Raw genomic sequence first — 21239 nt, forward strand, 5'->3', positions numbered from 1 at the left:
GCACTCTCCCACACATGCTCATTAAACTTTGTTATACTAATTATTTTTATAATTTGAATTTAGACCAATCTATTTTAATATCATTTATGGATATTATTGAATAATTATGTCCCCATTGCAACGCTTGATCACCATACTAATTTGCATTATACATTATATTTTGGGAATTTTATAAGTTATGTGGAACTGCAACCAAAAAGAAACGGAAGAAAGAAAGGGAAACCACATTGCTGTTTAAGGCTATTTACTTGTATATAATTAAAAAGGGTTGAAATCCACTCAGGACAATATTAAAAGCACCATCAGCAAACTCATGTCATTTAATTGACATGGAAACAAATTAGTGAGTATTATGTAACCCAAGATTCACCAAACTGGTGACAAATTCAAATGAAAATTAAGCTAAGCTTATGCACATCTAAACACCAGTAAACTAACTGCTCAGACTAACTAGAAGGATGGAACACACCTATTGCACCTTCAACCAATCTCCTCCTCAAATCACAGAAACACAATGTCCATTGAGGAAACACTACACGTAATCTATAGTCCAGACTTGTTTATCAGAATTTCCAGAAAAAAAAATTGGGAATGGAAATTGGTCAAATCAGAAGCGCTGCTTTTGGTTATGGGGCTTCAGAACTGCAAGAGAAAGGGAGGCAATAAACACAAGACTTTAATTTTACGCAGATTTCTGCTTTTCAACAGAAACATCTCGTAATATTGGAAAAAAGAGTTAGATGATAGATAAGCTTACCTTTGCTCATGTCAAAAGAGCACTTGCAGGAAAATATCATTTCAGGGTTCATATACTTTCTTGAGTGCAAATAATCTTCTAAAAATTCTTTCCTGCATTGACAAGCCAGGGATAACACTTTATTCAGTACAATAAATCTTCATTCAAAAATAATAATGACGCTGAGGATAAAATATAAATAAATTAATACATAAAACAATTTATGTATAAAAACAATAGTAGGGTTAAAATAGCCCATTAGTTTTGTACCCCATCATGCCCCAACATCATTATCTCTAATTTCAAAGTCTAAATAATCGATCCGAACCGTTCAACATGATCTTCATACTAAAATGTGCTTGGATAACAAATTTTAGAATTTTTAGAATTTTTTTACTAATTGTTTAGAGAGGTACAAAATCACTATTTTTGAATGGCCCAGAATCTTCTAAAAACAGTGATTTAGTTATCTAAAAAATAATAATAATAAAAAATTTCAAAAAATATAAAATTTTGTATCCAATCACATTTTAATATGAAGATCATATTGACCAATTTGGATCGACTCTTTAAAATTTGAAAATTAAGATAACGATGTGTGGGTATGATGGGGCACAAAACTAATGAGGCATTTTAACCCTACTCTAAAAACAATTAACAAAAAAGTACTGAGGTATAGCATTGCTTAACATAGTCTAGTTTCAGGGGCATATATTGAAAATAAATAATTCTCACAGCCTGGAAAAGAAAAGTGTCTAGGCAAGAAAACAAGACGGTGAAGAAAATTACCGTGCCCATGAAGGGATGTACTTCTTGCGCCTGATATGATCTTCTTCTAACTCATCAAGGCCATCATCACCTTCTGCATCAGAGTCCTTGTATGGGGACATTTCATATGACTGGAAAAACATTAGATGTTAGAGCCGCTGTAAACAACATTTCATATTATCAAAACGACATTTTTTTTCCTTGGTTTCTGAAAGCTCAAGTTTCTTCTTAGATAGTTTCTGAAAATCTCAAGAATATTTAAGTACCGTAACTATAGCAGTAGGATCCAATACTTTTTCATTTTCTTTCTTTCAAGTCCTTTGCAAGTTCTTTTTGACATACTACCCTAAATCAAACCAGGAGGTTCTACTGGTACTAGTATGAGACTCTTGAGTAAAGGATCCTGTTAGAGAATAATTGCAATTTTCAAATAGGTAAGGTAAATCTTAAATTCCAACATTAACCAATAGTAGTAATTCATCGAGCTCATCTTACCTTCTCAACCACTCTAGGCAATTCTGGAACCTCTACTATATCATCAATAATGATAATTGAGGAACCTGTTTCTCTGGGCCTGACAAAAGCATCTTCTTTCCCACATTTTTTCCTTTTTGACTGTTCTTTGTCATCCTATTATCAATTTGAAATCATATAAATCAATCAGAGAAAACAATCTGCAAAAGTACAATCAATTAACCACACAAGTCTTGTTCCAAATCGGACTCAGTCTATTCACAAGAAGCTTTAACCGACTTGCGTTAATTTTAAATTATTACATAAGCAATTATGTGTTTAACTTGCATTAATTTTAAATTATTACATAAGCAATTATGTGTTTAACCGTGTTCCTAGGGTAATTCCATTAACAGGCTATACAGATGTTTCCATGAATAGGCATCTCCCTGTTACAGACAACAAGAAAAGGTGCAGCAAAAGGTCTTTCATCATAAACCAACAAACACAGACAAGCACAAAAAAATTACATAATAAAAGGTGTAGACTTACAATAACATTGCACTGCACTTCTTTCTCCTTTCTGACCACACGAGCTCTCCTCGGTGGTTCTGTGCACTTGCGCTTCTTTTCCTTGTCCTTGTCCTTGTCCTTCTCTTTCTTGTCTCTCTCCTCCCTCTGTCGTTTTTCCCTCTCAGCCTTCATTGCTGCCTTCCGCAGCTCACGCTCATTTCTTTTCTTCTCTTCCAGTCTTTTATTCGCTTCCGCAGCCTCCAGCGCTGGAATTCTTACTTCTCTCTTCTCTACAATTACCCCCAAAACAATCTTTATATAATTGACCAGACAAATGCAAATCCTTACTTCAAGGACTTTGCAGACCATTACATTGTTAAATCTTGTGATACTTTGGAGCATACATTTCCTAAATACAACCCTTTCTGTAGAGATAGCTATCAGTGTTAGGTACCATCACTATGTGGTGCGTGTCAGTACCAGCTAGAGTGTACAGTTACAGATCTATCCTATTTTGTTTACAAATCTAACTAGCAAAATAAAGCTATAGAAATAATGCCAACACCAGATCTATTTTTTTTTTTGTATTTTTTGTGCTTCTTGAGTGTCATACAATGTAACAGCAGAACAATAATATAATATGATAACTACAATAAAAACCACTTACTAGCAACTGGCTGCTGCTTCTGCTTGACAAGTGGCACAAATGATGTAAAATCAGAGACAATATTGCTGGGTTTAGAGGAGACCGTTGCCATGCTTTTTTCTCCTTCCCGGATTGCCTCCACAGTGGCCAACCCACTCTGCATTGATCCAGTTAAACCCCGTGGATCCAGCATATCAGTGTCATCTATCCTGAAGCATGTGCTTCCCACTAGAGCTGCTGATAAATCCCATGGATCCAGCATATCAGTGTCATTTGGGACAGCATCTTCATCTATCCTGAAGCATGCGCTTCCCTCTAGTTCTGCTGATAAATCCTGTGGTTCCAGTGTAGCAGTGTCATTTGGAACATCATCCTCTGCAGCATCTTCGTCTATCCTGAAGCATGTACTATCAGGATAGAGTGGTATCTTTCCAGAACTTCTGATGCTGCTTCCTTTTCCACTTCCATTTTCAGATTCATTTATGTAGCTATATTTCTGGGCTGGAGGGGTCAAGGGAGGTATACCCCTTCTGAGGCCAACTTTGTCGCCTGGCGTGGTCGAGGCAGGCCTGCCCTTACCAGACTTTCCTGAAGTGGAAAGGCCCATCGTAAACCCAGGATACCCAAATGGACCAGACTGATATGGAATAGAGGTGGCACTTGCACTAAGTTGTTTTCTATCATTAACAGGTACAGATAATGCCTCGCCTGTTTTCATGAAATCAAAATGGCCAGTAGGCAGTGACTTATACTTGCCAGGTGAGGCCAAGTTGCAGAGACTGGAGGACAGCTGCTCTGCAAGAGAAGCTCTCTCCATTTGAAGCGGGATGGTCCCAGGTATGTTTCTGGTTTCGCCCTCAGAATCTGAGGAAGTTCCAATGGTAAAGGCTTCCAGTTCTGGTCTACCATCTTCCTGTTCTATGAAAGAGCCACCTTCATATTTGGATGAGGTACACACATCAGTATTGGACATATCACCCTCCTTTGGACTAATGGAGAAATGATTGGCATCATAAATCGGAGAGCCAATATTGGGCTCAGTTGGGGAAATTGATGCCTTTCCATTATCAGCTGAAGAACTGCTCATGGATGGAACCCTGTTGTATTCTTTTGGGACCAACACACTTTTTTCGGCTTCGTCTTCTTCCGTAAGACAATAGCTAATCTGAAATTCAAAAGATGATTTAGCAAGACAAACAATAACTAAAGAAATATTTCTTTATTTTAACCAATAACTAAAGAAATCTTTAGTAAGATAAAAAAGATGCTTTAGCAAGATAAAAAAGAAAGCAACACTGCAATCTGTTATAACCAATAACTAAAGAGATATTTCTTTAGTTTACCAATTGATATCGAGTCATCACACCCAATTCATAACCAACTATTGATATGTTTTAGCAAGAACTAAAAGCTATATTGCATTTTTTTTTCCTTTCTTGTTTGTTTTGTTACATTTTTGAAGGAAAAGTGGTTTCTATATCTGGGTAATTTGCACGACTTCTGTTCCATTCTGATAACCACATAAAAAATACTTAGGTAAAGAAAATTCTTGTACCTCTGGGAGCGCCGGTCTCTTTCTTGGTCTCGGAGAAGTTGCAAAGGCAAAATTGGAAGAGACCTCCATCTTTCTTCTTTTAGGCCACGAGTTAACATTGACATGGTATTGTACCTTCCCTGAACTGTTATGACTGCCTAATGCCACAATTCCATCATGCAAAGCAGATGCATTGCTCTTCTCTTGTCTTGCCGAGCTTTGCAAGAAGTACCGACCCCCACTTGATAAATGCTTAGCACCACTCTTTACCGAGCTTCCTTCTTCTTGAGATTTAGGGCTTATGCTGAAAGATTTCAGGTTGGTGTCGACAGATTTAGGATTTTCTGCCAAATGACCGACAATATTGTCAGGAGTTGTTAAACGAGATTGGCAAGAGCCAAAAGTACCTCCTGAAAGAGAACTTTGATTAGAAGCCTCATGGAAGCTACTTGTTAGCGAGTGTTTGTTATTGTCCGATAAATCCCGAACCTCCTCTCCTACAACTTCCACTGTTTGAGATAAAAGCAGGCTATCTGAGATATCTTTTCGACTTCCCATAGGCTCATTCACTTCTGTTGACTCATTATTACCTCCAGTTACATCACCAATTGGTGAATAAGAGTCGCGTGCATAAAATGCCTCCTCCACCATTCTCACATCACTACTCTTGCCAACACTTGGTTTAATCATTGGTTGTGAACCATCTATGGGTGGAGAGTGTGTGTCTTGGACTTCATCATTGTCCATGCAATGTGAGGATTCATTCAGTTCGGTGTTCAAAATGTCAGAAGCCGAACCGTTTACCAGAGTAGTTATCTCCTCATTTCTCTCTTCATCACCTCTAACCATGTCTGGTAACAGAGAGTTGTGTGCACGAAGCCCAGCGTCTGTCTCTCTAGGACCACTCTGACCAAGTCTTTTAGGAGAGAGAGAATCTAATACAACACTGGGTCCATCTCTTGGTTCATCAAAGCTAGGTCTTTTCAACTTGACAGCATCTTTTAGCATGCTATTTGGGGTGCAAGTCACCTCTTGGGCAGTTATCTCGGGAGACAACACCTTGACCAGTGTCTCAGCACCTTCAATCGTCTCTTCACCATCCCTCATTCCAGAATATTCGCCCTTTGGATACCAGGGTTTACCCTCCAACACAGAACCGGGGCTACCATCCCTTGTTTCATCATGGTTTTCTACTACAGAATGTAGGTTGCTATCGAATGCTAAACTGAAAGCAAGTCTTTTAGGTTCAAATGCAATAGTTTCTACAGGATTCAAGGTTTCAGTCAGTACTGGGATGATTAAATGAGATGTTGAACTTTTAAGTGCCTCCGCTTCTTTCCTCTTTTCATTATCTCTTATTCTACAAAATTCACCAACAGGAGATGAGAGATCTTTCCCTGAATGAAATTGGGATCTTTGGTTCATCGTTTCACTGTGCTTTTTTGTTACAGAATCGAGGGTATCCCTTGAAACAGTTAGTGCTGCATCAGAAGTAAGGCCTTTGGGCCTGACAACGGCAGTTTCTACACAACCCAAGGTTTCAGTCAAGTCTGGGTTCATTATTTGGCAAGCCAAACTCTCTGTCTCTCCTCGCTTTCTCTCTTTACCATCTTCCAGTCTACAATGATTTGAGGTTTCAATTAGCTCTTTGTCAAGGATCTCAGCTTTGGTGTTGTCAGTCTGCCTAAAAGAGGAGGTGGTGTCGACTGGAGCCCTTTTCACACTGGATCGCTTCTCTATATCCTTTTGCCTCGATCTGGACCTTTGAATGGTTGAAAGGGCACCAATATTGGTCATGTCAGGCTGTATCTGAGATTGCTCCTTGTTACACTTCTCTGGACTGGTACTGGGTATTTCTTCATTTATTTGGAGGTTTTGGATATGATTATCTGAGAAACAAATACCAGTTAAGTGACTGTCTAGAAAGGATTGGGTGGGCTTGTACGAGGGGATGGGAGTTTCTCGGCTTGGAGGATATAATAGATCCGTGATATGCTTCCTGCTTAACTCTGCAATTTAAGAATAATGTATTATTATAAGTTATAGATTCATTGAGGAGAGACAAAAAAGTTGCTAATTCAGCAAAACAAAATTTGAGACTAACTGATTATATTATGTTTATTTGCTAAAAGACCATTTGGAAGTAACTAAAACTCAAGTGAGGCAGTTATTGCAAAAACATGATGCCGTGAATCAAATCTAATGGTAAGTTCACTCAAACGGTCTGTTCATCTCATATAATAATCTGATTTGAAATGCATGGCAACATATATATACAAAGGACTTGTAATCCGCAAATTTTAATCAGTGAAGAGCTTCATTTAAACATCTTATTCAGTCAAGAAATTTCAAGACTATGAGCCCAATTAGAAAAAGACATAAAAACCCTACCCCAGTTGAGAATAGCAAAATTGAAAGTAACAGGTGGATTTCCCACGAATACCTCATAATTAAGTTTCCAATTAGGGTTTTAGGCAACAAAACTTAATCCAAAAATTGCAGAAACTAGTGACTCATTAAATCCTAAATGAACCTGTGCGATTGGAGTAATCGGGCACGGGCGCGTCAGATCTGGATTCCGTTCCGTCATCAAACAGCCATGACGGAAGTTCGCGGCCACTCGCGGCCAGGTTACAAGCGAGAGACTCCTCGTATGAATGTACTTGCTGCCTCAACTGCCCGCTGATAAACTGTTTTTTATCGAAGACATGCATGAAGAGCTTTTCTAACGTCGACATTTCTCTTTCGTACGACACTGCGAGAAGGGTGGATTCCGAAACCCTAATTTGGAACCTAGGTTCTGCTTTTCACCATGGAGTATGAGAGAAGAAAGAGAGAAGAAGAGGCGGCCAGACGAGAGGGGGTTTGAAAATTTTGAAATCGACCAGACAGATCGGTAGATCTGAATCATCTGATGAGTGTCTGATAAATAACGGGAAAGTTGCAACTTGGTCCCACCACACTCAAATATATTAACAAAAGACACGGCGTTTTGTCCGTGTCCGTGTCCGTTGTATTAACAACTCGTGCAATTAAAATCCGCAATGGACACGGACAGCATCCGAAACGTCGTGTTTGAAGATGTTTAGAACATTTCGATTACATGCTTTTATCATAGCAAACTCATGTATTGTTCGGTTATCTAGTACTGTAATTTATTGTGGACAGTGCCGGTCCTGAAGTTTTTGGGGCCCGGGGCGGGAGAAAATTTTGGGCCTTTTATATATACAATTTTTTTTGAGTGAGTCTATGGTACTATGCATATCACGGGTTGTTATCGTGCTACGGCTCTATATTCGAGTTTTCAAATTCTAACGGTCGATCCGAACCATTCATCTTGTTCTCCATATTAATATGTGTTTGGAAACCAAATTTTACATTTTTTGAAATTTTTTTACTATTTTTTTAGATATTTAGAAAATCACTTGATCTGAAAATTCTGGACCATCCAAAAACAGTGATTTTCAATAAATCTAAAAAAATAGTAAATAAATTTCAAAAAATGTAAAATTTGGTCTCCAAAGACATATTAATATGGAGAACAAGATGAACGGTTCGGATCGACCGTTAGGATTTGAAAACTCGAATATAGAGCCGTAGCACGTTACCAAATCGTTATATGCATAGTACCATAGACTCACTCATTTTTTTTTATGAAACCATAAATCTATTAAGTTATTTTTGTATTTTTAAAGTCCAAACAGTCGATCCGAACCGTTCAATATGATATTCATATTAGAACGTGCTTGGAGACCAAATTTTAGATTTTTTTAGATTTTTTTTTTTTACTATTTTTAAGATAGGTAGAAAATTCATTGATTCAGAAGATTCTGAACCATAAAAAACAATGATTTTCTACCTATCTTAAAAATAGTAAAAAAAAATGTAAAATTTGGTCTCCGAACATGTTTTAATATGGATATCATGTTGAACGGTTTGAATCGATTATTTAGACTTTTAAAATGCAAAAACGACTTAGAAGCATATGGTGTTAAAGTATTTATAGAAGCGATTAGCCGGTCTAATTTTTATAGAAAAATTTGAGCCATTTATACATACAAACTTTGGGCCTTAATATTTTATTTATTTTTAATATATACACAAACATTTTTATTTTTTGGGGCCCTTGAATTTTGGGGCCCGGGGTGGTCACCCTGGCTGCCCAGCAACAGGGCCGCCCATGATTGTGGAAGCAATAAAAATCAGACAAAACCACACGATTTTCGTAGTTTTGTGAATATCTAGACTGAAATTTTGTATGATTCTCGTCTAATTTATGCTTGGGTCTTTCCATATGGTATCTCGTTACAATTATCTCCATTCTTCAAAAATTTTGCTGCCTTATATTTTTTTTTTCTTTTTTTTTTTGAGGAAAACTTTATATATTTATTTTCCGCTGGAAAAATGCCTCGATCTATTATTCCCCGTATGCAAATACATAAACTTATAAACCAGGTTGCACACGAAACTGTTTTTTTATTAGTTGACTTCAATTTTTTAAAGTGTTCTCATATCATGGCAAACAAACAAACAAAAGAAACAGAAATAAGGGTTTATATTTACTAATTTACCATAGTTTTGTAAAAAGCTGGATCGAATAGAGCATTAACGTGTTGGAAACAAAAACTATAATAGCAATAAAAGTTATGCATAGTATTGTAGCCTCATTCATTCTTCTTCTTTTTTAAATAAGAGGAGCACTCTTCTGGCGTCATTATTCTGAAACTTTTTGTAAATAGATTATAGAGATTAATATTACATATGTTTTCTAGCTTAATCAATGAATTTCATGATAAAAATCCAGAAATTGAATTTTATGTACAATATTAAAAAATAGTCAGTTGGAAAAAAAAAATTAAGATAGATCAAAGACATTTAGGTAAAAAATGGTTCGTAATATGGGACAATATTTTTGTTTCCAAAATTCTAACAGTTGATCCAAACCGTTTAACATGATTATCACATAAATATATACTTGTTCACCGAGTTTTATTTTTTTTAGAATATATTTACTATTTTTAAGATATAAAATAATTGTTTTGTGGTTTAGAATTTTCAGATCAAGTGATTTTCTACCTATTTTAAAAAATAGTAAAGAAATTATAAAAAACATAAAATTCAGTCTACAACTGCAAGTACATATTCATATGAGAATCATGTTAAATGATTCGAATTGGCCGTTAGAATTTTGAAAACGAAAGTATTGATCCATACTACGGACCAATCCATACTATGTATAGCACCATAGGCTCACTCAAATTACACTGTTATAGTTCGATAATAAGTTTCCAAATTACATCAAGTTCGATCCACATATCTAAACTGTAAAGAATCAATGATATATCTTGTCTATATATTTCTATTTTGCCATTTAACTCTATATAATGCATTGTATGAGACAAGCATGCAATCATCAGTTAAATCATGACTCGTAAAGATTTTTATTTAATTTCATCCATTACTTTTATTGAGGAGGGTTCAAATGCCTCTATGTTTTTGTGCCTTCATCATGCCTCCATCTCCATACTAAAATATGTTTGGAGACCAAATTTTATATTTTTAGAAATTTTTTTACTATTTTTTTAGATAGGTACAAAATCAGTAAATCTGAACCATCTAAAAACAGTATTTTTGTACCTATCTAAAAAAATAGTAAAAAAATTTCTAAAAATATAAAATTTGGTCTCCAAACATATTTTAGTATGGAGGTTAGGTTGAGCGGTTCGGATCGACTGTTTGAACTTTGAAAATGATGGAGAGAGATGGAGGCATGATGGAGGCACAAAAACATGGAGGCATTTGAACCCTCCTCACTTTTATTTACGATTAGCTTTATTTTATTATATAAAAGTAGTAAAATTATTCTACATCTTCTCCTCTCTAGTCTTGTGTTGTAAATAACGGTATGTATTCGTCGAACAGATAGGGTACCACCAAGCGATTATTCTTGAATAATCGGAAATAATCGGACATAATCAGAAATAATCAGCTAATTATTTGAAAAAATCTGTGATGATTTGATCACTTCCAACGACTAATCGGACAATTAATCACCTAAACATACATTTTTTTACAACACTGCTCTAGCCACCAGCCAATCATGTACCTCCGCTTCTGAATTCGTATCCTCTTAGTTAACTCAAATTTTGAGTTAATATCTGGACTATTGGATTTAAATCCACACTAATATTAAAGGACCCCGTATGTTATAGACATGGGTCGGATTGGTCCGAATTTTGATCACATGGCCGAAAAATATAAAATCAAATAGTGCGTTAATGCAGAGGATATGGATACCTCAGTACCACACTCATCTGAGAAAAATTCCAATCAAGCGATTTTTTTTCGAGCCTTTCTTAGATGCATGGAAACTTTGAAATTTGTAGCAGATTGAAATAAATATTCAGGGTCTCATTCCACTACCAGGTCAGGTACCTGAGACCTAAGTGGATCTGAATTCTCCAGAAGTTGGTTGTCAACAAATTATGTATCTTTATTATGTCTTTATTTTTTTATTTTTTAATAATAAATATTCTAAAACTTTTACGTCAAAATAAAATTGATACAATTTATATTATTTTCTCTACATATATAAAAAAAAACAAATTGTATACAAGTCAATAAGTTAAAAAAAAACACCAGTTATTTTTACAAATTCTTGATACCAATCAAAATAAAGTCAAAATATCGTAATCTTTTGCATGTGTATAGAAAATGATATAGATTATATCTAATAATTTTATTTTGATATTTGAGTTTCAAAAATAGAGACATAATAAATATATACAAATAAAAGTATTTGAACTCTTCTTATATTTGATTAGAGGCGGATCTGCAGTTTAGAAATGAGGGTCAATTGAGAATTTTTTTTATAAAAAAAATAGCATCTATTTGCGTAGTATTTTTTTTCTATTATCGACACGGTAAAAAAAATTAAAATTGACAACCATACTTTTCATATAAATTATTTATTATGACCTCTATATTTTAAAAAATAGTAAATTTACATCAAAATATTGCATTTAATTTGTAGTTTGTATTTTCGAATCATGTTAGAAAATATTTTACGTCCGCCCTTTGTATTTAATGTAATCAATAAAACGAAAAAAAAAACAAATTACGGACTCGGTACATCAGAACGAAGTAGAAGAGGAGGCACTCAAGTCCAATAAAGAAAGAGGACCAAATCTACTTCCACGCTACATGACAATTTGTTCTTTCAATTGGAGTCTTCAAAACAGTCTACGAAATGCTTTGTAAAATAGTTTAGAATGAACAGAATGTATACCAGCGATCTCCACTGCTGCTATCTTAGCGTTGTAAAATAATTGCCACCTAATTGTAAAATCAATAATTCCATCTTAATCCATAATAAGGGGTGCATGGATTAAACAATTCCTGTATGCAAAGAATCATGACTGCAGAAACAACAAAAGATTTTGATGATGCAAGATGAGCTCTTTTCTGTTGAGAAATTATAAGATGATAATTTTGGTATCAGTCATCTACTGAGATGGTCAGCATGAATACAAGAACTTCAAAATGGAGTCATGGCACCCTTTTATACTCCTATCAACATTTGAGTTAAATGGGTGTACAAAACAAAATTGGTGCTAATTTCACACACATACAAAGTCCTCTATGATTCTAATATAACATGAGGTTGCCTTTGCATCTTCTATTAGGTTATTCCTATTTGAGTAATGGAAAAGAAACTACTTGCATCTTTTAGCAGACTTCTCACTGTTGGCACCATCTTCACATGGTCGTTTTATCGCTGAAGCTCCGCCATTAATTGAAGTGGCCTGGTCATTTTCATTTTCAAAAACCTCCTCTAAGTTGTCATATCGAACAATGTTAGTGACAATTGCATGTACAGTAAACTCGGATCTTGGTTCGACATTTCTCTCCAACAACACCTCTTGGCCACAGCAAGACTCCCTTTCAGCTAAGTCTCTTAGTTCATTAACCACCTTGTCTCTATCTAGAGAGAGACTTTTTTTCTTCACCTGCATATAACAATGAACTCCTTTTTAATGAAACCAAATAATAAAAATAGGATCAATCTACTACTATTTTGCAAATATAATTCAAATTTCCTCATGTTGCGTCTCATACATAAAAATAGGATCAATCTCCTACTATTTGCAAATATAATTCAAACCTCCTCTAGCTCGATGGCCAATCTTCTACTACTTTCTAAATAGCTGAAGACATTTAGTAGCTTTTCATTTTGTTCGGGTCTACAGGAATAAGTTTCTTTGATGTCTAGTCAAATTTGACCCCATTTAACACTATACCTATCCCATTATAACAATTCAACCAATTCAACCAATATTCCAATATATTGATGAGAAATGGAAAAGAAGTAAAAAAAAAAAACAAGAAAAGTGGGTGCAATTTGTAAGATGCTTTAACTAATTACAATGTGGATTTTACATATGAGAAGAGATCAAATGCCTTCAAATTTGTGCTTCATCATGCATGCCTCTGTTTTCTTTTTTCCCAAAAAAAAATTCTAGAACTAATATGACACAGGTAAAAGTTGTTACATGCAAGCTATATTGCTATCGCTCCTTTCTATATGCATGTAAAACGTTCCAACCCTTTGGCTAGGTTTTCATGGGCATTATGAATATTAAAAAATATGCACATAAGTCATCTGCATAGTTAATTTCTCACATTCCTCTTAATCTGCATCAAAACCAAGCTGAAATATTGCATTATTTCACATGCAAGTAGATTGAGTGACATAAATCAAATTTCGCGGTAGTTTCTTGTTAAAAATTTAACAAGCAGAGGCACTAGGGAGACAATTTGAAGGTTCTTGATCCCTCCTCTTTACAAATGGATATATATAGAATTAGTTGCCTGAAAATTGATAGGCCATTCAATCTGAGAAAACGAGCAGCCACAGCCATCACTTAAGTTCAGTGTTAATAGAATCTTGAATGGCTTTCTCTGAACCGTTTCCCTGTATTGATATTTTTCTCAGAACAAGATAATATAATAAATGAGTGGTTAACTTGTAAGTTTAAAGATTTGAACTTGAGCTACCTTTTGAGAACAAATGGTTGCTTCTGCATTAAAGCACACTTCATATCAGGTCTATCAGGAAAAGAAACCTGAAAGGCAATAAAAAAAAAAGGAGAGAATCGAGTTAGGATCCTCAAAATTACTAATAAAACCTAGGTTGCCAAACAACAACAAAAAAGAATATGTACACATACAGAGAACAAAATAGAAATATTTGCAATTTCTGTTTTCTCATTGTACCTCAACAGATTTAAGAAACGGCATCGTTGCTTTTGGTCCATGTTCACTATTAATTCGCAAGATCCATTTCATCAATGTCTTCTCTGGGAAACAGTTCAATTGGTTGCATGTCAGTTGAAAACAAATATATTACATAGCAGTTCAAATTAAATTTATCACATGTTAGTTCAAAACAACTATACTTACTTTTTGTGGAATGAGAAAAGCTGACATGCACAAAATCAATACGAATGAATGGAGGGATCCTGTGATGAAGAATTCGCATCACCTCTTCCATCACCTACTCTAATCACAACACATAATTAACGAACTTAACAAAAAATTCTTTCCGAATACAAAAAGTATATTAACTAACAAATTTACTAATCATTAATGGAAATAATTAATATAACTTAAAAACAACTGAAAAGATATATATACCTTATCAACTAGCCCATGAATCACCAGACTAGCCTTTTTGTCCTTTGGAGTTGACTGCAATTAGGCAAAAAATATGCAAGCTAAAAAAAATTGGGATCCCAAAAACCAGAATTAACTAAAGAATGCACAAACAAAACATACCTGAAGATTGACAATGACAACTCTTCCCCCATTCTTGAGGCATCTAAAGGGAAAGTTGCAAGCTGGAGTTATCTGCAAACTGTACAAGATGCAAAAAAATGACCAGCCGATACCAGCACTTTCCTATTAGGTCATGCTGAATCAAGAAGCACCAAATATTTTCATATTGTTTCAAAAACTAAAGTACCTAGTGCCTAGACATAGCACCAGATCAGCAGCACTACAATGTTTCTGTGCAAGATCCATCTCCTTATCTGGCAATGCATCCTGCTACCATTTGAAGTTCGCATTTTATTATAATCTGGCAAACAATGTGAGACAGACACACACACAAACACACAGAGATTACCTCCCAATCAAGAACAGTATCCTTTAACTTTGATAAGCAGCTAGGTTCTGAACAACGTCTTGAGGTTTTTTTCAGCCCAATGGTCTCTATTTCAAAATCTCGAATATACCTTTTGTGCAAATAACAGAATTACAATTAAGAAATAAAGAAAAAAAAATTAATCAAATAGTTACAAAAGGCACAGAGGCCTACTCTTTTCCACAAGATGAGCAAACCTCCATAAAGGAATTTCCATGCAGTTCAGCAAGCTTCTCTCTTGGTATACCAGATCTGAGATGAAGGCTATCAACATTCTGACATTAACAACATAGAATTATTGTAGCTCAGTTTTCTTTAATATAATTTAATTATCATGGTTGCTTTCTTTGGTTGATCTAGAATTGCATAATTGAGGGTGTTGATCTTCATTCACCTATTTCGGCAGTTATGATGATTGGATTTTCATGGTGAATAGTTTTTTTAAGTTTTCTTTTTTCTTGGCTTGGTTGATGTAGACTGTGGAATTACATATTGAGAGTACTGATGCTTAATACGGCCAAAATTATTCAATTCTGCACAAAAAAATAAAATTTCTAAAATAGACTGTGGAATTACATATTGAGAGTACTGATGCTTAATACGGCCAAAAATATTCAATTCTGCACAAAAAAATAAAATTTCTAAAAGAAAATTGGTTGTACTGTCGGTGGCACAGTTTGGCACCATGCTAACATAACAATACTAGTAAAATGGACCTAGCAAACCTGACTAATAACAAACTTCAATACACCAGATCTCTCCAGTTCAACAAGTGCCATGTGTGTTAAACTCGGCATGGCCCGGTGAAACGGAAGCGAAGCATTAGGTATCCCCTCACCAGATTGCTGTAGAAACAGACACAACAGACAGATTAGAAACTTGATTTGTTGATTTATGTCAAAGAATACAGTAAAAGAGTAAATTGGCAATTTTACCTGAAGAGTCCAGACACCTTTGGGCCCTCGAAAATCAGGTATGCCTGATGAAGTTGATATCCCCGCCCCAGTAAAGGCCACTAGATGTTTGCTCTGATATATTTCATACACAAATGACATGAGAAGAATAATCATGGAATTGTAAGGGTTGGTTAAACAAAGAAAGAAAGATAGAAATAAAATAAAATAGGATGGGATATCTGCAGTAACACACATACCCCAAGAATCAAAACAGCGAGTTCTTGAATCTGCAATTTTTTTTTATCGACAAAGATGAGATGTAATCAAGTTTTTTATGCTAATAACAAAATAGAAGAAAAAATAATAAAGTAAAAGGCAGTAGCTAGATAAATTCGCTTATAATGAGATTTAGCCTAATAGTAGTAAAGAAAAGCACATGGAAGTTCTCCGCTTATCATGAAAAAACAGAAAATAGGAAAACTATTTATTGACGAATGGAGATTTAGTCATAGTATAGGTTATTCCTAAAAATTGGAACAAATTACTGTGAATGAAATATAGAATTAGCTTCAACAGATTCTTAGAACTTGTATATTAGGAGTTTATTTATAGCTAATTGCCTGTATTTAAATAGAAAAAGAACAAAAAATTAGTTATGTTCTTGCCATGATTATACATTGTTACAAAGATTTTTCTCATAGTTCCAGAGCACAGTGCCTGACAAAATTATAATCAGAAGAGACTAAGAGAGATGACCGGCTAAGTGATCATGAACAGAATAAAACCTACAAGACGCATAAAGGAAAAAAAATCTAGACCCAAAACAGAACCAACACTGAATGCTGCGAAGTGATTACTAGATGCAACACATGTAGCCTAAAAACTAGAAAAAGAAAGCTCCAAGCAACAAAAAGTACTTGAGCTATCCAATACAACAAACACCAGAAATCCATCTCCGGATCTTTCAATAAAATTGACACCCCTATCAATGAATCCCAGTTCAAGGCATGGCATCCCTATCTCAGCTCTTACTCAAGCTAAGTGATGCACGATATCAAAGAATCAAACAGTTTTCAGCGTGTCTAACAAACACAAATATAGGGGGAAAAAAAAAGTATACAAAAAATCCTACAGAGGCTAAGAGCATCATAAACTATCGACCTTGCTCTCCAAGACGCGAGAAGAATCGAAGATCTCGGGCATCCCGACTGTCCCCACATCCTCCTTGTACGACAGCTTCTGCGCATACCCCAACGACATCTCTCTCACACACGCTTTCTCTGTCAATGTATTAAAAAAAACGAGAGATGACCGGGAAGAGAGGTGGCTCGCTCCGTCACCCCGACGACATGCGCAAGGACCAATGGGTTCTCTTTTGTCTTTTCCTCCCTAGTGTCCCTCAGAGTGAAATGGGGCAGGCCGAGAGGGCGAGACAGGAATCGCGAAAGAGGAAAAGATGGAAAATGGAGGGGATCGTGAGCAAGAAAAGAGGACTGTATACACGGGCCGGGTTCAGTCTAATTCAGCTCGTTACTGGGCCGACACCGAACTCGGTCTATTTTGGACTGGGCCATAACGAGCCGGCTCGTTTTAACCGAATTCGAGCGAGCAAGATTTGGGCTTTCGGCTACGGCTGAAATCATAATTTAGACTTGAGTGCTAATTAGGGCTGCAAACAATCCAACCAAATTAAACTTACTTCAGTTTGAGTTTTGAGTTTGAATAAGATTAGAACTGATTTGATTTGTTTCAGAACGAACTTCAATTGAACGAATTAATTATAATTTTTTTTCGAATCGAATTGTAGTCAATAGAGTCACGAACTACGAATTTTTTTTATAACTACCGGTAATTTATGCATTAGTTTTCTTCACGCGAAACAAAATTTACACGGTTTCCTTTTACCTTTTACGAATTCACACAGATGAATTATGGACCAACTCAAAATTCTCTTGCCTTTTATATTGCTGGATTGATTAAACAAAATTATGGATCATGCTATGACTAGATCATTTGCACGTGCCATATCAAATTTTCAAAAGATGACCATGACTCGCAAATGATCACAGCATGAAATATATAAATCACGACATGCATGTTGTACCGTTCCATGCTGTAATCAAACCGTTCCGTAACAGAGTTGACTTCGCCGTGTTATTTTTCTCTCTCTACGCTCCAGTTTAACAAACTTGATCCATGCATAACAATTATCTATGGCCCACTCAATGACTAAGGTCTAAGGTACTTCATGTAGTTGTTTTTTCTCTCTCTACGCTCCAGTTCTCCACCGGTCAACGTTGCCCAGTTGCAACTCTATTTCTACGTACTTAAAAATCTGAGAATTTCACATACAATTAAGATAATAACAGTTTACTCTTATAATCAAATTATTATTATATATAGACAGCCGTAAGAAAGATACTAACAAAACATTTAGTAATATAGTTGTTGTTGTCTTTAGTAACAATAGCATAACAAGAATTAGCATATGCTAGTGAAAAGAAAATGACTACTGTTTGGTAAAAAAAAAATTGTTTTGAGATGGTACGACATAAATATCAATTAAACAACATTACAACACCAGAAGCTAAGTTAAAGAATAGAGAGTGAGTAAAACTGATTCAAGACAGAAAAAAATAATAATAAATTATTATACCTTTCCTGTTATTTTTGTAGAGAAGGGTTTCAATACCTCATACCTTTCATAATTCATCATATTTCATATTTTATATCTTTATTTTTAAAATCTAAACTGTCGATCTGAACGGCTCACCATAATATCCATACTAAAATTTTATAATGTTTTGAACTTTTTTATTATTTTTCCAGATGAGTAGAAAATCAATGTTTTTTTAACAGTCTAAAAACAGTGATTTTGTATTTTTCATAAAAAATAGTTAAAAAATCTCCAAAAATTATAAAATTTCATCTCCAAGCATATGTTAGTATGGATATCATGTTGAGCGGTTCAGGTCGACAGTTTGAACTTTGAAAATGAAGATATAAAGTATGAGGTATGAAAAACATGAGATATTGAAACACTCATTTTTGTAAAACAAATTGTATTGGCAATTTTATTTTTCTGATTATAAGTGTCCCAATTTATATTTACAATGTAACAAACAACTAGAGATTGGAATGAACTATTCCCTATTACTATTAATTACAAGGCACTATTTCCTACAAAACAATATTTCCTATTCTATTAAATAAACTAGATGTTATAATTTGAATCCTATTTTATATTTTCAAAACTCCTCCTCAAACTAGGAATGCATATATCGTACAATCCTAATTTGCTTGTATTTTTTCTCAAATGAACTCGGATCTAAGCCTTTGGTGAAGATATCCGCAAGTTGATCTTCACTTTTTACATATGGTATTTCAATTTTCTTTGCTTGAACATTTTCTCTAATAAAGTGGCAATCCACTTCTATATATATTGTTCACTCATGAAACACGAGATTTGATGCTATGTGTCGTGCCGAATTATTGTCGCAATACATTTTCATAGGTTCTTGAGTTCAAATCCCATGTCCGATAGGTGTTGCTTGATCCATGTCAATTCGTTTGCAATTGATGACATGGCACAATATTCCGCTTTAACACTTGATCGTGCTACAACGTTTTGTTTCTTGCTCTTTTCATGTGACTAGATTTTCATCTATAAATGTGCAATAACGGTTGTCAATTTTATATCGAAGTTTCCGGCCCAATCTGCAATATCCACATATAACATTATAATTATTATTTCTCATATAAATACCTTTATCGGGATTGCTTTTTAGATACCTCATAATTATGATTAGAGTTTCTAAATGTGATGTTCTCGGTGAATGCGTGAACTTACTAATTTGATTTACGGAAAAAGAAATGTCCGAACGAGTGATTGTTGGATAGATAATTAATTGTGGTCAAACTTATGGAAAGTAGATTTTAATTATAAAAATCATTAAGTGTGCTCTAACTTATGGAAAAAGTAGATTTAATTATAAAAACTAATTGAATGATTTACAAAGGTCTAATTTTAAATAAAGATTTTCTATTTAACGATATATTATATAAAAAAAACTAAAGTAACACATTAATCAAAGGAGATTGCATTATTTAGAAAATAATAAAGCAGGGGTATAATCGTCCATTCAATTAAGTGAGCTTGACCCGAATTTTATCATAGCGGAGCTTGACCAGTTGACCCAAATTCTTCCAATATATATATTTTTTTCTGTACCTAGATATATGCACACTCAAGTGATAATCAATTATGGTATCTTCCAAAAAATATAGTGTTGAGATTTTAATAAACACATGTATAATCAATGAAGAATTTGCGAGTCAAAGCAATTCCATTATATTAACAGTAAAGATGAAACCCAACATCGATCTCTAGAAAATAAAACTTAAAAAATGGAAGGGCTTTTGAATTTCATATTTGCTCATACAATTAACTGTAAAATGAAACATCAGCACTAAATTTAGGCAAAGCAAATCAAACTTCGTTGAGCTCGATCCCATCCGAATACTACCAAACTATAAAATTCAAAATTGCCTAAACATAGCTTCCGCCGGAGACGCACTACCATTGTTATCACCTTTTCCGTTGCTCATATCTTCCATAACTTATATATTGAACATCATTAATTTCTCCATTCATATATATCTTCTGGCATTTGTAGCCTCTTAACATATATAATCCTTTAAACAACTCAAATCTCCTTATCCTTTTTATCTTCGTCACCTTCTTCCCTTTAAGGCGAAGAAGAAAACGAAGAATCATATACGATGGCTCGCATGCTCACTGCTGCTCTATTCTTTGCCTTCTTGGCCCTCTCTGTCAATGCGCAGCCCCCTGCTGCATCACCTGAGGTCACACCAGAGGTAGCTGCTCCCACAACTTCTCCATCCGGTGCTGCTGCCGCTGCTGCTGTCCCTGCCAATGCACCAACAACTGATGATGCCGCTGTCCCTGCCAGTGCCAGTGCACCAACGACTGATGATGATGCCACCCCGACCGAGGCTCCAGTGACTTCTCCTTCAACTTCTCCCGAAGCTGCTCCGTCAACTGCCCCGGAAGTTGCTCCGTCGATTGCTCCTGCCACCGCTCCTTCAACAGCTCCGACAATTGCTCCATCTGTGGAGGCTCCTGGATCGGAACCCAATGACTTTGCGGACGGACCCATTGCTGATGGGCCGGACAGCAGTATTGAAAGTCCACCATCTCCACCTGTTTCTGAGGCCCCTGCAACTGCTCCATCTAGCCCATCCAGTGGAGCTATCAGGACTGAAACTAGGTTTGCTGTTGCTGGTTTTGTTGCCTCAGTCCTCGCTGTAGCTGTCTTTTAGAAAATGTGCTTGTGCTTGTAATGAAAACAGATCCACTTTTGCGAAGAAGGGTAACGACAAGTCGCGGTCAATCGTGTGGTTGAGGTACAATTATTTGGATCGAATGAATGAATGAATGAATAGTATATATATTTGATAGACTTGGT

The 21239-nt window shown here is 35.3% G+C and overlaps 2 protein-coding genes across 4 annotated transcripts; both read right to left on the reverse strand.

Moving 5' to 3' along the window:
* Window positions 1–236: 236 nt before the first annotated feature.
* On the reverse strand, window positions 237–7487 carry LOC144558614 (uncharacterized). Its single transcript, XM_078307463.1, has 8 exons — window positions 7184–7487; window positions 4672–6659; window positions 3138–4281; window positions 2510–2760; window positions 2000–2134; window positions 1526–1635; window positions 758–849; window positions 237–642 (listed from the first exon to the last, which is right to left on the reverse strand). Exons 1-8 carry the CDS (start codon window positions 7386–7388, stop codon window positions 608–610), a joined length of 3960 nt encoding a protein of 1319 aa, XP_078163589.1. The 5' UTR covers window positions 7389–7487; the 3' UTR covers window positions 237–607.
* A 4600-nt stretch (window positions 7488–12087) lies between these two features.
* On the reverse strand, window positions 12088–17215 carry SRT1 (sirtuin 1). Of its 3 annotated transcripts, XM_078306852.1 has the most exons (15): window positions 16912–17209; window positions 16473–16535; window positions 16008–16037; window positions 15790–15882; window positions 15580–15699; window positions 15029–15129; window positions 14837–14945; window positions 14675–14754; window positions 14488–14566; window positions 14347–14400; window positions 14113–14206; window positions 13927–14009; window positions 13708–13775; window positions 13522–13624; window positions 12088–12659 (listed from the first exon to the last, which is right to left on the reverse strand). In XM_078306852.1, the coding sequence occupies exons 5-15, from the start codon at window positions 15649–15651 to the stop codon at window positions 12366–12368; spliced, it is 1137 nt and encodes a 378-aa protein (XP_078162978.1). In that variant the 5' UTR covers window positions 15652–15699; window positions 15790–15882; window positions 16008–16037; window positions 16473–16535; window positions 16912–17209; the 3' UTR covers window positions 12088–12365. The 3 variants fall into 3 exon arrangements, with proteins under 3 accessions (XP_078162978.1, XP_078162976.1, XP_078162977.1); XM_078306850.1 differs by lacking the exon at window positions 16473–16535; XM_078306851.1 differs by lacking the exons at window positions 16008–16037; window positions 16473–16535 and having other exon boundaries at window positions 16912–17215.
* Between the last annotated feature and the right edge of the window lie 4024 nt (window positions 17216–21239).

This window comes from Carex rostrata, chromosome 8 (genome assembly GCF_964058835.1).
Source record: "Carex rostrata chromosome 8, lpCarRost1.2, whole genome shotgun sequence".
NCBI classification, from domain to species: Eukaryota; Viridiplantae; Streptophyta; class Magnoliopsida; order Poales; family Cyperaceae; genus Carex; species Carex rostrata.

What these genes read in the sequence shown, in the direction of transcription:
- SRT1 (XM_078306850.1), bottom strand. Translation starts at nt 17,010, where the DNA reads ATGTCGTTGGGGTATGCGCAGAAGCTGTCGTACAAGGAGGATGTGGGG. An exon ending in TTGTCATTGTCAATCTTCAG is followed by an intron (nt 14,401 to 14,487) that starts GTATGTTTTGTT and finishes GCCTAATTGCAG; the next exon opens with TCAACTCCAAAGGACAAAAA. An exon ending in TTCATGGGCTAGTTGATAAG is followed by an intron (nt 14,207 to 14,346) that starts GTATATATATCT and finishes TGATTAGAGTAG; the next exon opens with GTGATGGAAGAGGTGATGCG.
- LOC144558614 (XM_078307463.1), bottom strand. Translation starts at nt 7,388, where the DNA reads ATGTCGACGTTAGAAAAGCTCTTCATGCATGTCTTCGATAAAAAACAG. An exon ending in AGAGACCGGCGCTCCCAGAG is followed by an intron (nt 4,282 to 4,671) that starts GTACAAGAATTT and finishes TTTGAATTTCAG; the next exon opens with ATTAGCTATTGTCTTACGGA. An exon ending in CTCTTTTGACATGAGCAAAG is followed by an intron (nt 643 to 757) that starts GTAAGCTTATCT and finishes TTTCTCTTGCAG; the next exon opens with TTCTGAAGCCCCATAACCAA.